Here is a 16,144-nt window from a genome sequence, read left to right on the forward strand (position 1 = left end):
TGAATTAAATATTAAAATTTATTGTATGCAATATTTTAATCTGAAATTTAGTGTATATCACAGTTTACTAGGCTTTCAAAACCAGGCAGGATAAAATATTTTGAAAAACAAGAGATAATTTTTGTTGTAAAGGGAGGGGTGTCAATTGTAGTGATCTCGTAAGACAAGGTAGGGAGGAAACTTAAGATTATGAAACTGATACTTGTATTAGAAGATAAATAAAAGTTAAGGAATTTACTTTCCAGTATGGCTTCGAAACCTATTAATATCGGTGGATAGAAACCGGTTCTCAGCTACACCAAAAAATCATGTATCATATGGTATTATATTCATTTTTTTGCGGATATAAAAATGAAAGCTGTTTATAATACGATGCAATATATAACTATTTCATAATATTTTAACCTACCCGCACAAAACTATATTAATAAAATATAAATAAATAATGGACTTATAGCACCAAAAACATTACAAAACACAACTTTTGAATCATTAAAATTATGATATAATATCGAAAAATGCACAAAACTGAAAAAATTTAGTTCAATAAATAAATACATTATCAATTTATTAAAAAATGAGTTAATAAGATTAAATTTTAAACTAATTACATGTTCAAAACTATCTACTTAAAATAAACGGAAGGGGCTTTTCATATCAAAATTATTTGACAAAACTGTAACAATACCAATATACTAATTACAATACAAAAATGTAAGTCTTAATATAGTTATAAAAACATCATTTTTCTTCATCTTTTTCATCCAGTACACTTTTTAGTATTGTAGAAGTCGGGGAGAAAGTGGGTAATGAATTGAGAAGCAGGGGTGAGGGCGTGGAACGGGGGGTGGCACCTAAAAAAAATTTATAAATACTTTAAAGTTTAACATTAAGATTTAATAACAGGGATCTAAAGGGAAAAGACAATGTCCGATAAATTGATGTACATCCCCAATGATGATACACAAAATAACTCCTGTAAATTAAAATTAGTGGTTGACACATTTGGACACCTTACTTAATGAACCAGCTATTAGAAACACAATAAAAGTCCCTTAAGTTGTTGATCCCAACTAATAAGAAAACTTATTATAAAACTTTGTGGTCTAATGTAATAAACAGCCCATTGTTCCCTCCCTCCCTGATTAATTTAAGATTGGTCGTTGATACATATGATGTTTCTATGGACATAGTAGCTACCTGATCCTATATCTATGATAATAATACCTGACATAAGGCATTCTTGTTGTCTCCTAGTCATGTCCAGGAACATATATGGACATAGTAACTACCTGATCCTATATCTATAGTAATAATACCTGACATAAGCTGTTCTTGTTGTCTCCTAGTCATCTCCAGGAACATATATAGACATAGTAACTACCTGATCCTATATCTATAGTAATCATACCTGACATAAGCTGTTCTTGTTGTCTCCTAGTCATCTCCAGGAACATATATGGACATAGTAACTACCTGATCCTATATCTATAGTAATAATACCTGACATAAGCTGTTCTTGTTTTCTCCTAGTCATCTCCAGTAACATATATGGACATAGTAGCTACCTGATCCTATATCTATAGTAATAATACCTGACATAAGCTGTTCTTGTTGTCTCCTAGTCATCTCCAGGAACATATATAGACATAGTAACTACCTGATCCTACATCTATAGTAATCATACCTGACATAAGCTGTTCTTGTTGTCTCCTAGTCATCTCCAGGAACAATATGGACATAGTAACTACCTGATCCTATATCTATAGTAATAATACCTGACATAAGCTGTTCTTGTTTTCTCCTAGTCATCTCCAGTAACATATATGGACATAGTAGCTACCTGATCCTTTATCTATAGTAATAATACCTGACATAAGCTGTTCTTGTTGTCTCCTAGTCATCTCCAGGAACATATATGGATATAGTAGCTACCTGATCCTATATATATAGTAATAATACCTGACATAAGCTGTTCTTGTTGTCTCCTAGTCATCTCCAGTAACATATATGGACATAGTAGCTACCTGATCCTATATCTATAGTAATAATACCTGACATAAGCTGTTCTTGTTTTCTCCTAGTCAACTCCAGGAACATGTATGGACATAGTAAATACCTGATCCTATATCTATAGTAATAATACCTGACATAAGCTGTTATTCTTGTCTCCTGTCCATCTCCAGGAACATATATGGACAGAGTAGCTACCTGATACTATATCTATAGTAATAATACCTGACATAAGCTGTTCTTGTTGTCTCCTAGTCATCTCCAGGAACATATATGGCCATAGTAACTACCTGATCCTATATCTATAGTAATCATACCTGACATACGCTGTTCCTGTTGTCTCCTAGTCATCTCCAGGAACATATATGGACATAGTAGCTACCTGATCCTATATCTATAGTAATAATACCTGACATAAGCTGTTCTTGTTTTCTCCTAGTCATCTCCAGGAACATATATGCATATAGTAACTACCTGATCCTATATCTATAGTAATAATACCTGACATAAGCTGTTCTTGTTGTCTCCTGGCCATCTCCAGGACAGGAAGCTGGACAGCCTGTTGTGGGACGGATTCTTCTTCTAGGAACTTTACAAAAGCCTGGGCTATGGATTCGTTCAGCTGCCTGTTGCTGCCGCCACCGGCGGAGGGATTTCTGGATAGGAAACCGCCGAGCCAGCCTTGTCCACTTCCATCTAAACCTGAGGATAAGATTATAAAATATTTATTAACTTAAAAGACAGGTTATTTCCATAATGGACATTAACAAGTCATTTAATAAATATTATTTGGTATAAATGTTTTCTACACCAGTGGTACAGTGGTACAATCTCCCAAAATGTTTATATAAACCTTCCCAAAACCTATGAGAAGCTACATTGTATAGGAGAACTATATCGGACCAGCGGTTAGCAAGATCCTTCGGTACAGACGGACACACACACATATCCTGTTACTTTTATGTAAGAATTAAAGATACAGTCAATTATCAAGAAATTATACGAATTATTCGTATTTAATCAAAAGCTTTCTCTCTAAATGGTTTTATTATTGTTCATCTTATAATTACCTGTTCGGCCGCGGTCCTCCTGATTGAAATCCAGTACTGTAGCAATAATCCTGAGGATTTCTGATCTCTTGTTATTATCCGCTGTCACATATCCAAGGATTAAATTCTTTACAAGTTCTCTGTCCACTTTACCAACCTGAAGTGTAAATGAAGTGCTAAAAATCCCAAATAATAAAATTAAATATTTTCAAAGTGAATCTCATAGAAAAAAATATATACGAGGAAAAAAATGAGAAAAAAAAAGAAACTATGTGAGAAGGGTAACAAAAGTGTAGGTATAAAATAAAGAGTACTGATAACATTTTACCTCTCCTTAGGGAAAGTAATTGGGGGGGGGGGGGGGGAAGGATTATGCAGCTGGGGGAATCTAGTGCAGTATATACACCCCTGCCTTTCTTTTAATTTTTAGAGCGTTGTTATTACCTGGGCGGTAGCAGCTGTTTTAACTTTATTATTAGCTTCTTTAAGCAGCTCTTCCATAGTTGCAATTTCATGTTTAAGAGCAGCTATATGATGCTGCTTCAGTTCCAGCTCTTGACTAAGACGTGTGGCGGCTGTCAGGCCTTCGTTGGCAGCAGCCAGCTGCTTTTTGGCGGCTGCTAGTTGATTCTCCATTTCTTTGCACTTTGTTTGTTCTACTTCAATTAGGTTATGGCATTTTCGCTCTGCTAGACGAATCTCGTTCTCTTTCTAAATATAATAGGATAATTTTGCTACAAGATTTTAAAATTCAAATATTTAAAGAAGTTTAAAATTTAGGATTTGTAAATTCATAAAATTATGAAATTAAATGGGTATGTGTATCTATTAAGAAGTTATAAAGGGATTCCTATTTTTAATTTTATGTTATATTAGACAAAAAAATACTATACAGTAATATTGATTTTAACCTAAGAGAAGTATTAATCTAGCTGACAAACAGCACTCATATAATAACTTAAAACTCATCATCTGTCTGTATTTACCTGTCTTTGGAAACCCTCCAGAGCAAGTTGAAGATTTCTAAGCGAGCTTGTTTTCTCTCGCAGCTTTGTCTGTGAAACCCTTAGCTGTTCTGACAGGCTGTCACGGGTGGCTGCGGCCGCAGTTAAAGCCTCTGTAAGGTGGGTAGCAGCTTCGGTGGCCTCTTGGCTGGCCTCGCTATGGGAAAGACTGGCACGTTTCACCTTGAAAATAACACAACTTTATTTTTTTAATTTTCACAAGTCAATTACACAAAGTTATTTTGAAAACTCAACAAATACCTATAGGTAGGTACTGGTCATAAGATATCTAAATAGAAACTATTATCCCCCCAGTAAAAAATAAGGATTAATGTGAATGTAATCAGCATACTACTGGATATGCCAGTCGCATCTTGGGGCTCTTTATTCAAGGTATTATTATAAGGATAACACAGTTTATTTAAACATGGTAATTTTTGTTTGATAAATCCAAAACACGGTGTTTCATTGTTTAATTTTAAAAAATCTGGATAACAACACTATGGTCAACACAACATGATATAATTCTTTCTATAAAACATAATAAAAGTATATTACCTGATCTTCTAACTTTCCAACTCTTGCTCGGAGTTCAGATTCTCTCTCCTCTCCCAGAACTAGCTCCTATTGCAAGGATTATTTACTTCAGGTTTAATTGCTAGATCATTTTATTACTAGCGGCAAAGCCCCTAGAAGTCTCTAGGGGCACTGGTAGGAGAAGGAAAAGTCGACCTTATCCCATTTTAAATTTGAGTTTCAAAAGAGTTTAAAAATATTTTTGGGGGTGAATGGGGGTGAAGACACCCTCTCCAAAAATAGTTTAAAACCTTCCCCATACCTATAAGAAGCTTTACTGTAAAGGAGAACAATTTTGGTTCGGCGGTTAGCGAGATCCTTCAGGACAGACAAAAAAAACGCTTACTACTTTATATAATAGTATAATCTTTTAGTATTATGTAGGTATTATTTACCTAGACTTAAGAACAATAGGTACAAAAAAAATTCCAATAATATAGGCATTACATTATCGTAATTTTAAGGTTTTTAGGTTAGGTAGGTATTTGAATGGTCTTTACAAAAAGAAATAAAGTGAAAAATAAAAATAACATCTTCAATTTATTCATTTCAACTAGTTCTAGGTAGATAATTTATGTCTATGTTGTCTTAGTTAGCAATCCAAAGTAAAAATAATTTCCTGTGTGTATGTTTCTTCTACTGTGACCAGATGTGAGCGCAGCCGCTCCAGCTCTCCCTCCACCCATTTCTTCTTCTCAATAACACTCTTCACCTCTTTGTGAAGATCAGACACTTCTTTTTCACGGCCTTTCAGCCGGGATTCGATCGCGTTGCGGTCGATCGCCAATGTTTTCATGTCATTTCGCAGACGATCTACTTCTGTAGTATATTCGCTGCTTTTTTCGGCTAGCTGGCTTTCGGACGCGGAGCGTAGTTTGGCGATTTCTTGTTGCGCTGTTGCCAGCTTTTTGGTATAGTCGTCAACCTTCAGCTGCAGTTGGCAGGCAAGACTGGATTGATCCTGACCGCCGCCGCTAGCCTCAGTTATTTCAACCATCTTGGAGCTATATTCCGCTAACTTAGTCTCCAGTTCAGTTATTTTTAATTTTAATTGTTCATTATTTGTATTATCACAGTTAGGATTGCTGGACATTAAATCACTAGTAGCAGTATCATTAACATGATTTGATGTAGCTTGTATAGCTTCTTTTTCAATAATATCTTTTCTTAATTGTTCTGTTAGTAACACTAATTCTTGTTTTTCCATTACTAACTTTTGCTGGGCAGCCTTCTCTTGGTCCAAAACCTTCAGAATGGTCTTATATTTTTCTTGGATGGAGGTCATTTCTAATTCTTTATCTCTAACAAGGCAGGTTAATCGTTTCATACCCTCTTCTTGCATCTCGTTATAACTACTGCTGAAATTTAGAATTATTAATTCACCATTGTAATGCAAGAACGATTTCATCAAAAATCGAACAACTATACATAGAATAGCTTTTTTTTGTTTGAATAATAGATAGAGTGAGTATTAGGTATATTTAAAGATAATTGCATCCAGATACAGCTTTTTAAAGTTAAACAAATTTAAGTAAAAATAAATCATAGAGTTCTTGAGTCAACGAGTAGGTATAACATACACTTTTTTAAAATCGTCAAGTGACATAATTTGTCGGGCAGTGCCTTTAAACTAAACTAAGAATTTAATTCATATCTAATGGTTTTGTTAACAAGTCTTACCGCATTTCAATTTGTGATGCCTCTAGCTGCGCTACTCTCTCTCTTTCTTGTTGTAGTGACTGGGTGAAATGTTGGATTTGAATTCTAGCATCTGATAGCTCTTTACTTTTCTCATTTAAAACCTGAAAAACAAAAACAAAAGTTAGTCATAAGACAATATATGGCCCAAAATAGATGATTTTTTAATTGGAATTTGATTAATTTTAACTAAATTCTACGGTCAGAAAAATTGATGCGCCACAAAATTAGAAAGAAAACGAAATAGGGGGTTTCGTTGTATTTTCACAGTAGCTTTTGATATGTGATTTTATGTTAGGTTAGGTAAATGTCAATGATTGACCCGCAGGGGCTAAAAATAGGAGAAAAGCTACCGTGAAAATGCATCGAAAACCGCTACTTCGTTTTCTTTTCATGATCCCAAAATTAATATTGATAATGACCTGAACTAATGGTGAATCATCATCCTTGTTATTATCCATCTGGGCCATCTGGAGTTCTCGAGTCAATTCTTCTGTAGCCTCCAGCCTCTGGGATAACTCAGCCTCTAATCGAGATATCTCACCCATTAAACTTGAACATTTAGCCTCGGTTTCTGTTAACTTTTCTTTTAAATTATTACATTCTGATGATAATTTTTCAACACTTTTAATCATTTCTTCTTTTTCTTTTTCAAGTTGTGAAGATATTTTCTTGGAAATATTCAATTCTTTTTCCTTTTCTCTCGCAGTATTAAGGAACATTTCATTCATGCCTTTGATATCAGTTAAAGCTTGATTTAATTCTGCTACTTTATTTGTAAGGACCGAAGAGTTATCTTCTTTTTGTACTAAAGCTTCTTTAAGTTGATTAATTTGATCATCTTTTTCTTTCAATAAGAATTCATTTTCACCTATTTGCTTTGATAAATTAACCTTTTCTGAACTTAAATTATCATTTTGGATTTCAAAATCTTCTTTCAACTTTTCATATCTTTCTAATGTTTCTTTTAATGTATGTTCAAGATGTTCAACTCTATTGACATGTTTTTCTGATTCTAAAAGTTCTAACTTAATGGATTGTATTTCATGATCTTTGTTGACGTTGGCTTCCCTAAACTGATTAAGCTCTTCCTTGATAGATTGAATATTTGACTGTAAATCATTATTTTCTGTTTTTAAAGCAGTAATATCATTAGAAGTATCTTTTAACTTCTCTTCTTTGTCCTTAACTTGTTGGGTTAAAGCATTAAGCTGATCATTAAGTAAATTCTCTTTCTCATTCAGAGCTTGAATTTCATTTTCTTTAACAGCTACTTCTTCTCTTAATTGTTCAATTGTAACATCTTTGTCGGCAGAGTCAAACAGATTCTTATTTACTATGCGAAGTCGTTCTTTCATTTGGGATATTATTTGATTAAGTTTTTCTATTTCTTGTTGAAAGCCAGCTTTAGTGTCCTTCATATCATCACTTGCTATTGTATCTTCACTGATGTCGTCTTCAACAGGACTTAATCTAGACTCGAGACTGTCATAATCAACATTCTCTATCTCGTACTTCAACTTTTCACATTCAACAGAAATATTATTAAGATCAACCTTCAGTTTCGTGTCAAGCTTATTATTTTCCAGCAAAACTTTTCTCAAGCTTTGATTTTCATTTTCCATTTCGCTGATTTTCATGGCCAGTTCTTGGTTCTTTTCTCTCAATGAGTCCTTCTCTGATAGAAGTTGGGAGAGGTCTGCTTTGCCCCCCTCACTCTCTGGAAGCCCAGGGCTGGGAGGGAAATAGCCAGGTGAGGACAGGTCATTACAACTGCTGGGAAAACTTAACACAGACGAGGCTGCACTCTTACTCCTAATTAAAAATAATAGTTATTAAAACTGTAAATATTCAATGTGAAACATTGACATTTAATATAAATGGATTTAGAATATTCGTGGATATTACAACAAGAGAAAAAGTGTCGTCAATTTAGGTTGCTGTTTCCACTCGCATTGATTGGGCGGGCTTTTTATCCAGTAGGAGGGGAGGGGACAGATCCTTATTTTAGCCCGCTAGAGAGTTCACTTTATCATAGAACATGAAAATCTTGTGCAAGATCCAAGTAATAATAAATCCATTTTAATTTAATACCTTAAACTCATATTTTCAACTGACAAAATGGTATTCTCCTCTTGAATTTTGTGGCATCTTTGCTCAAGGTCCAAATTTTTCATTTTCAGTAAAATTGTCAACTCCTAAATATAAATTATAAGATTATCTGATGATAAAAATAGAACAAGGTTTTTAAAGATTCTTATATAAAAGAAACAGGATGTATGCATGTCTGTCTATACCAAAGGATCTTGCAAACAGCTGAAACGATATGGTTTTCCTTTACAGTGTGGCTTCTTATAGGTCCAGGGTAAATTTAGTTTATATGAGGAGAGGGTACCAACCAAACTCCCAAAAGAAATAGCCCTTTTAAAGGTTAACATATTTAAGATTCAATAAAAGTACACTAAAAGAATTTTTAATTCATCTTTGTTTGTCCTGATTCATTTTATAAATGCGAAGCTTTTCAATAATTAGCGTCTGTCCGTCCGTCCGTTACAAACTATTATCTTTAATTTAGGCATCCGGCCCAAAAATTTGACGGATTGCCATCACTAGTTTAAATTTTGTTGAATATAGAGCTACGCTTTCATAGATGTTGTCATCCTTGTTTTTATTTTAGAATAATAAAAATATATTCAAGCTTTTATGCTAGATTTCCCTTAGCCGAAAGCAAAGCATTCCACCACTATGTTACAAGATTTTAATTACAAATAATATCATATATTCAATGTTTTCAGTTTAGAAGCACACACCAATATCACATAACGCTTCGAAACCGATTAAAATCCGGTGGATTAGAACCGGGTCTTAGTCATACTGAAAAGTAAAGCCTAGCGTCGTATTAAATTCAGTTTTCGACGAATATAAAAATGAACAACCAAGTTTTTTAGCCCGTGTCTACAGTATCTCGGGGCTAAAAAGCTGGTTTTAATCTTGTAATTGTACATTATAAATCAGCGGAAAGCTGTTTATAATACGATGCGAAGAATAACTATTATGTGTTTGTTTGTCGGTCATGCGGATAATAAAATGAGGTTACCCCTGCCTCTAGTTTCCTTTCTCCTATCCTTGTCCTCTCCTTATCGCAGAGCACACTGTTCAGCTTATCCTTCAACTCCCTGAAAATAAAATTAGATGTTATCATCTTAAAACATTTTTAACACATCCTATTATGTAAAGTAGTAAGCGTTTTTTGTCTGTCCCGAAGGATCTCACCAACCGCTGAACCGATATTGTTCTCCTTTACAGTGAAGCTTCTTATAGGTCCTGGGAAGGTTTTATGCTATTTTAGGGGAGGGAGTTTTCACCACCCTTCCCCCAAAAAATATATTTTTACTCTTTTGAAACTCAAATTAAAAAATGGTATAATGTCCCCCTCCAACCTTAAGTGCCCCTAGAGGAGTCTAGGGGCAAAGCCTCTAGTTATAATAAACACTTTTAGCAAGGAACCTAATCTAAATAATATAATTAAATCGTACAGTTTTTATGATTAAGGGGGTCTATGCACGAAGGAGAGCAAATAATTTTAAGCATCTTCCAGCGGTAACCCTGAGTTTTCTATGATGAATATGAACAGGGAAAAAAATAAGTGAAACTTTGATTTTATGTGAAAAAGCGCAATTTCATCAAATGTTTTGTTGAGTTCAAAAGAAAAATAAAATAACACGTCATAAAAACATCAAATGCTATAAATTGCAAAAGTACATTAATTAAAATGTTAACATTAAGTTACCACCCCTTTTTAAAAAATATACATTCTATCGTAAAAATACTTCTGTGTCAAAGCTCTTTAAAAATCCGTCTGAACTCAACAAAACATTTGATGATATTTCATCAACCAATGCTTAAAATAAAAGTTTTTTCCTTATAAAACCATGGTAAAACTCATTTTTAATCGACATTTATAACCATATTAAACAAAAACCTACAATCTACATAGTATATTGACCAATAAAATACTCAGGTCCACTGGTGGAAGGTGCTTAAAATCACTTGCTCTCGTTCGTGCATAATCCCCTTTAATTAAGGTATGTTTTATTATCAAACTTAAAAAATAGAGATACAACACAAGTATTATCTATTTTTGAAACTAGACCATATCGTTACACTCACGTGCAAGGTCAAGGCATTCCCTCTTTTAACGACAAAACTTGAAATAAACAAAAAAAAACTACAAATATACCTGTTTTCAGTAACAATTTTAGTAATATCCAGGGTATCACTATAATAATCATTGGCACTATCCTTTTTCTTTCCAGGTGATTCTTTAGAAGATTTTCTCCCATTTGTCTCATTTTTAACTTTGCTATCATTAAGTTTCTTGTTTTCATTGATCAAAGATATTATTTCATTCTTCTTTTGATTATTTTCCTCCTTGTGTTTAGCAATAATTTCATCTTTTTCAACAAGTTTTTCTTGAATGTTGTTAAGATCAATTTCCTTGTCTTTGAGCTGGTTGTTTATAAGGGTATTATTTTCTTGCAGGGAAGTTAGTTGTTGCTGTAATGATGTCAATTCTTCTTGTTGTTCATGAACTTGTTTTTCAATATCTTCATACATAGATTTGTCAACTTTATTTGAGGCTTCTTTATGGAAGTCTTCAATGATTTTAGAAGATTTTTCATTGTTGTTCTTTTCAATTTCTAATTCTTCCTTTAGATGTTTATTTTCTTTTTCAAAATGAACAATTTTGTCATTAACGTCGTTAAGTTCATTAGTTAAGGAATTTATCTTTTCATTGAGTTCCTCGTTTTCTTGTTTAATATTTTCATTCTCAACCATAGTTTCATTTTCTTCGGCAATAGTATCGGTGGGTGAATCATCTAGGGAATCAACCTCATCTCTGCACTTTATTCTTTCAATATCTTGCTGTAGCAGGTCGACTTCCCGCATGTGTTGAGAATTTACCTCGTCAAGTTTAGAGGTCATGCTAAGCAGTTCAGATTTGAACTCGTTCTCCTGTAGTGTTAATCTTTGTTCCAGGTCCATGCAGGTTTGATTGGATTGTTCAAGTTCTTGCATTAGCGAGGTCATTTTCTCGTTCCATTCGCTTTCTTTACTCTACAACATAATATAAGAGTCAAAACGGCTTTACCAGAAAATGAAAGTAAGTCGGTATTAAAGGACGCCTGCAAGAAAAAACACGCTTTAACTGCTGAAAGACTGCCACAAGAAGACCCAATACCCCAAATTTAAAGCCTTCAGCTTCAATAACAAAAAAGTTCTAGGCATTTCAAAATAGCATTTTATGTACAATGGAATTTTTGAAAGATTTCCAATGCTCATGAAAGAAAAAACAATATTAAATTACATCGCCTAGACACAAAATTATAACCTTATCTTTGTCAGAAACTTAGATTGCCTGTAACTGATTACATTTTTACAATAAAAACACCACATTTCATAGTCAAAATCTATGAAAAAAAATCGATTTAAATTGCATTTTTAAACGAAAATCATAGCGGAAACAAAGGGGTAAACTAATACAAGCTTAGCTGTGATTGGTTGTTAAGCTGATTCAGCCTTCTGATTGGCTACAGTACATTCGGTACAACGCAAGTAAAACTTAATTTTTTTTAATGATTTTGACTATAAAAATGGGTATTTTTATTGTAAAAATATAAGGGGGGGGTTTTTAATGCAACCATCTCGTAATCAGTGAGCAAATGGCACTTAGAATTCGAATTTCGATCAGAAATTTTGCATGAGTAATCCTTGATAGGTCTATTTTCCCTAAATCGAACAAAAAGTTGGAAAAGTAACGGCTGGCGGCTGGCAGCTCAGCCGTTTAGCCGTTTTTTGCCTATTTTTAGGGCAAATTCATCATTAACTACGTAGGAATCAACTTTTTAAAACATATTTCTGGTTTAATTCATGTTAAATGATAACAATAACCATTTTTTAAAATTTTTAGTACCAGCTGCTAAACGGCTAGAACCGGCTGAAAACGGCTGGGAGCCGCCAAGAGTATAAAGGGTAGATAGGGCTTGTGACATGTCTAGGGGTAGGTTTCTATGGGTGCTGAGCTCAAAAATGCTACTAAAAATAGTGACGGCCAATCCATATGGCAGCTGGGTAACAGCTGCAGCTGAGCTGCGAGCGGCCAAGAGTAGAATGAGTAGATAGGGCTTGTGACATGTCTAGGGGTAGGTTTTTATAGGTGCTGAGCTCAAAAATGCTAACAAAAATAGTGGAGGCCCATCCACATATCAGCTGGGTAATGGACGCAGCTCAGCTGGGTAATGGCTGCAGCTCAGACGAGATAGGCCAAGAGTAGAATGAGTACATGAGGCATGTGACGTGTCCAGGATTAGGTTTTTATGGGTGCTGAACACAAAAATGCTTCTAAAAATAGTTTCGGCCAATCCCTATGGCAGTTAAGTAATAGCTGCTGCTCAGCTGCGAGCGGCTAAGAGTAGAATGATTAGATAGGGCTTGTCACGTGTCTAGAGGTAGGTTTTTATGGGTGCTGAGCTCAAAAATGGTACCAAAAATAGTGGCAGCCCATCCATATGGCAGCTGGGTAACGGCCGAAGCTCAGCTGGTAGAGGCCAAGAGTAGAATAAGTACATAGGGCATGTGACATATCTAGGGGTAGGTTTTCATGGGTGCTGAGCTCAAAAATGCTACAAAAAATAGTGGCGACCCATCCATATGGTAGCTGAGTAACAGCTGCAGCTCAGCTGCGAGTGGCCAAGAGTAGAATGAGTAGATAAGGCTTGTGATGTGTCTAGGGGTAGGTTTTCATGGGTGTTGAGCTCAAATATGCTACTAAAAATAGTGGCGACCAATCCACATATGGCAGCTGAGTAACAGCTACAGCTCAGCTAGGAGCGGCCAAGAGTAGAATGAGTAGATAGGGCTTGTGATGTGTCTTAGGGTAGGTTTTTATGAGTGCTGAGCTCAAATATGCTACTAAAAATAGTGGCGACCAATCCACATATGGCAGCTGAGTAACAGCTACAGCTCAGCTAGGAGCGGCCAAGAGTAGAATGAGTAGATAGGGCTTGTGATGTGTCTTAGGGTAGGTTTTTATGGGTGCTGAGCTCAAAAATGGTATCAAAAATAGTGGCGACCCATCCACATTGCAGCTGGGTAACAGCTGCAGCTCAGCTGCGCGCCAACAAGAGTATAATGAGTAGATAGAGCTTGTGAGGTGTCTCGGGGTAGGTTTTTATGGGTGTTGAGCTCAAATATGCTACTAAAAATAGTGGCGACCAATCCACATATGGCAGCTGAGTAACAGCTACAGCTCAGCTAGGAGCGGCCAAGAGTAGAATGAGTAGATAGGGCTTGTGATGTGTCTTAGGGTAGGTTTTTATGAGTGCTGAGCTCAAAATGCTACCAAAAATAGTGGTGACCCATCCATGTGGCAGCTGGGTAACGGCAGCAGCTCAGCTGGGAGCGGCCGAAAGTAGAATGAGTACATAGGGCTTGTGACGTGTCCAGGGGTAGGTATTTTTGAGTGCTGAGCTCAAAATACTACCAATAATAGTGGCGGCTCATCCATATGGCAGCTGGGTAACAGCTACAGCCCACAAGCCCTATCTACTCATTCTACTCTTAGCCTCCCCCAGCTGAGCTGCAGCCGTTACCCAGCTGCCATATGGATGGGTCGTCACTATTTTTGGGAGCATTTTTGAGCTCAGTACCCAAAAAACTTACCCCAAGACACGTCACAAGCCCTATGTACTCATTTTACTCTTGGCCGCTCCCATCTGAGCTGCAGCTGTTGCTCAGATGCCATATAGATTGGCCGCCACTATTTTTGGTACCATTTTTGAGCTCAGCACCCATTAAAACTTACCCCTAGACACGTCATAAGCCCTATCTTCTCATTCTACTCTTTGCCTCTCACAGCTGAGCTTCGGCCGTTACCCAGCTGCCATATGGATGGACCGCCACTATTTTTGGTTGCATTTTTGAGCTCAGCACCCATAAAAACCTACCCCTAGACATGTCATAAGCCCCATCTACTCATTCTACTCTTGACCGCTCGCAGCTGAGCTTCGGCCATTACCCAGCTGCCATGTGGATGGGCTGCTACTATTTTTGGTACCATTTTTGAGCTCAGCACCCATAAAAACCTACCTCTAGACACGTCACAAGCCCTATCTAATCATTCTACTCTTAGCCGCTCGCAGCTGAGCAGCAGCTATTACTTAACTGCCATAGGGATTGGCCGAAACTATTTTTAGAAGCATTTTTGAGTTCAGCACCCATAAAAACCTAACCCTGGACATGTCACATGCCCTATGTACTCATTCTACTCTTGGCCTCTCCCAGCTGAGCTGCCGCCGTTACCCAGCTGCCACATGGATGGGCTGCCACAATTTTTGGTAGCATTTTTGAGCTCAGCACCCATAAAAACCTACCCGTAGACACGTCACAAGCCCTATCTACTCATTCTACTCTTGGCCGCTCGCAGCTGAGCTGCAGCTGTTACCCAGCTGCCATATGGATTGGCCGTCACTATTTTTAGTAGTATTTTTGAGCTCAGCACCCATAAAAACCTACCCCTAGACATGTCACAAGCCCTATCTACTCTTCATACTCTTGGCCGCCCCCAGCCGTTTTCAGCCGGTTCTAGCCGTTTAGCAGCTGGTACTAGAAATTTAAAAAATGGTTATTGCTATCATTTAATATGAATTAAACCAAAACTATGCTTTAAAAAGTTGATTCCTACGTAAATAATGATGAATTTGCCCTAAAAATAGGCCAAAAACGGCTAAACGGCTGAGCTGCAGCCGCCAGCCGTTACTTTTCCAACGTTTTGTTCGATTTAGGGAAAATAGACCTACCAAGGATTACCCATGCAAAATTTCAGCTCGAAATTCGAATTCTAAGTGCCATTTGCTCACTGATTACGAGATGGTTGCATTAAAAACCCCCCCCTTAGTTACTGGAAACCTAAATTTATGACAAAAATAAGCTTATAATTTTGTTTCTAGGCCACGTAGTTTAATTTCAAAGTTTTCAACATGAGCATTGCAATTCTTTCAAAATTTTCATTGTACATAAAATGTCATTTTAAAATGCCTAGAACTTTTTTGTTATAGAAGCTGAAGGCTTCAAATTTGGGGTATTTGGTCTACTTGTGGCAGTCTTTCAGCAGTTAAAGCGTGGTATTTCTTGCAGGCTTCCTTTAAATTGAAATATACAGCAGGGTTGTAATCATGAGATCCCCTGCTAAGGTGGTAAGAAAATATGAGGAGGGGGAATAAAAAAATTAAGTGAATCTATCATCAAGTTTTGAGAGAAAGGAAAAGAAAAGCTGATTTTCACCAAAACTTTTCAATAATGAATGACTACTGATTTGCAGCTCTAAAAAGCTTTTCACTAAGGTAAAAAAAAGCTAAAATGAAAAGAGAACTAGGAGGGAGAGAGTATGAATCTTGTACAGACAGAACACCCCTGATATACAGGCAAAAATACATGCAGTCAGTCAGAATAAAAATTATCAAAAATCAACAACAAAATATTTTAGATAAAATTAAACAAGGAGGACAAAATCCATAAAAGCGAAGCTATGAAATGGTAGAAAAACGAACATTAACACTTGTAGAGTGTAATAACTAGAGTAATAAATAAATAGAATAGACATTTTGGAAACGATTGTAGAAATGGTGTACTTTCTAAATCGTACCTAACTACTACAGGAATCACACCATGCAAAGTTTGAAGTCGATGGGACAATTCTAACATGCCTAACTTAACAAAAAGAGCTAACCGTTACTGACGCATGGA

At 36.0% G+C, this 16,144-nt stretch overlaps 1 protein-coding gene across 3 annotated transcripts in view; it reads right to left on the reverse strand.

Moving 5' to 3' along the window:
- LOC145312192 (uncharacterized) overlaps positions 1-16,144 on the reverse strand; it is a 19,244-nt gene continuing 3,100 nt past the window's right edge. Inside the window, exons 7-18 of one of the 3 annotated variants that reach the window (XM_080151391.1) lie at positions 10,581-11,458; positions 9,444-9,516; positions 8,435-8,538; positions 6,763-8,155; positions 6,323-6,444; positions 5,260-6,000; positions 4,625-4,688; positions 4,049-4,249; positions 3,507-3,773; positions 3,084-3,219; positions 2,515-2,715; positions 1-854 (exon numbers count right to left, since the gene is read on the reverse strand). In XM_080151391.1, the coding sequence (XP_080007517.1) occupies positions 742-854; positions 2,515-2,715; positions 3,084-3,219; positions 3,507-3,773; positions 4,049-4,249; positions 4,625-4,688; positions 5,260-6,000; positions 6,323-6,444; positions 6,763-8,155; positions 8,435-8,538; positions 9,444-9,516; positions 10,581-11,458 (4,293 nt within the window). In that variant the 3' untranslated portion in view covers positions 1-741. Of the gene's footprint in view, positions 855-2,514; positions 2,716-3,083; positions 3,220-3,506; positions 3,774-4,048; positions 4,250-4,624; positions 4,689-5,259; positions 6,001-6,322; positions 6,445-6,762; positions 8,156-8,434; positions 8,539-9,437; positions 9,517-10,580; positions 11,459-16,144 lie in introns of all 3 variants that reach the window. The other 2 variants (XM_080151390.1, XM_080151389.1) reach the window with 2 other exon arrangements.

The sequence above is a fragment of the Acartia tonsa genome, chromosome 2, assembly GCF_053477335.1.
Source record: "Acartia tonsa isolate MP-2025a chromosome 2, ASM5347733v1, whole genome shotgun sequence".
Lineage (NCBI taxonomy): Eukaryota > Metazoa > Arthropoda > Copepoda > Calanoida > Acartiidae > Acartia > Acartia tonsa.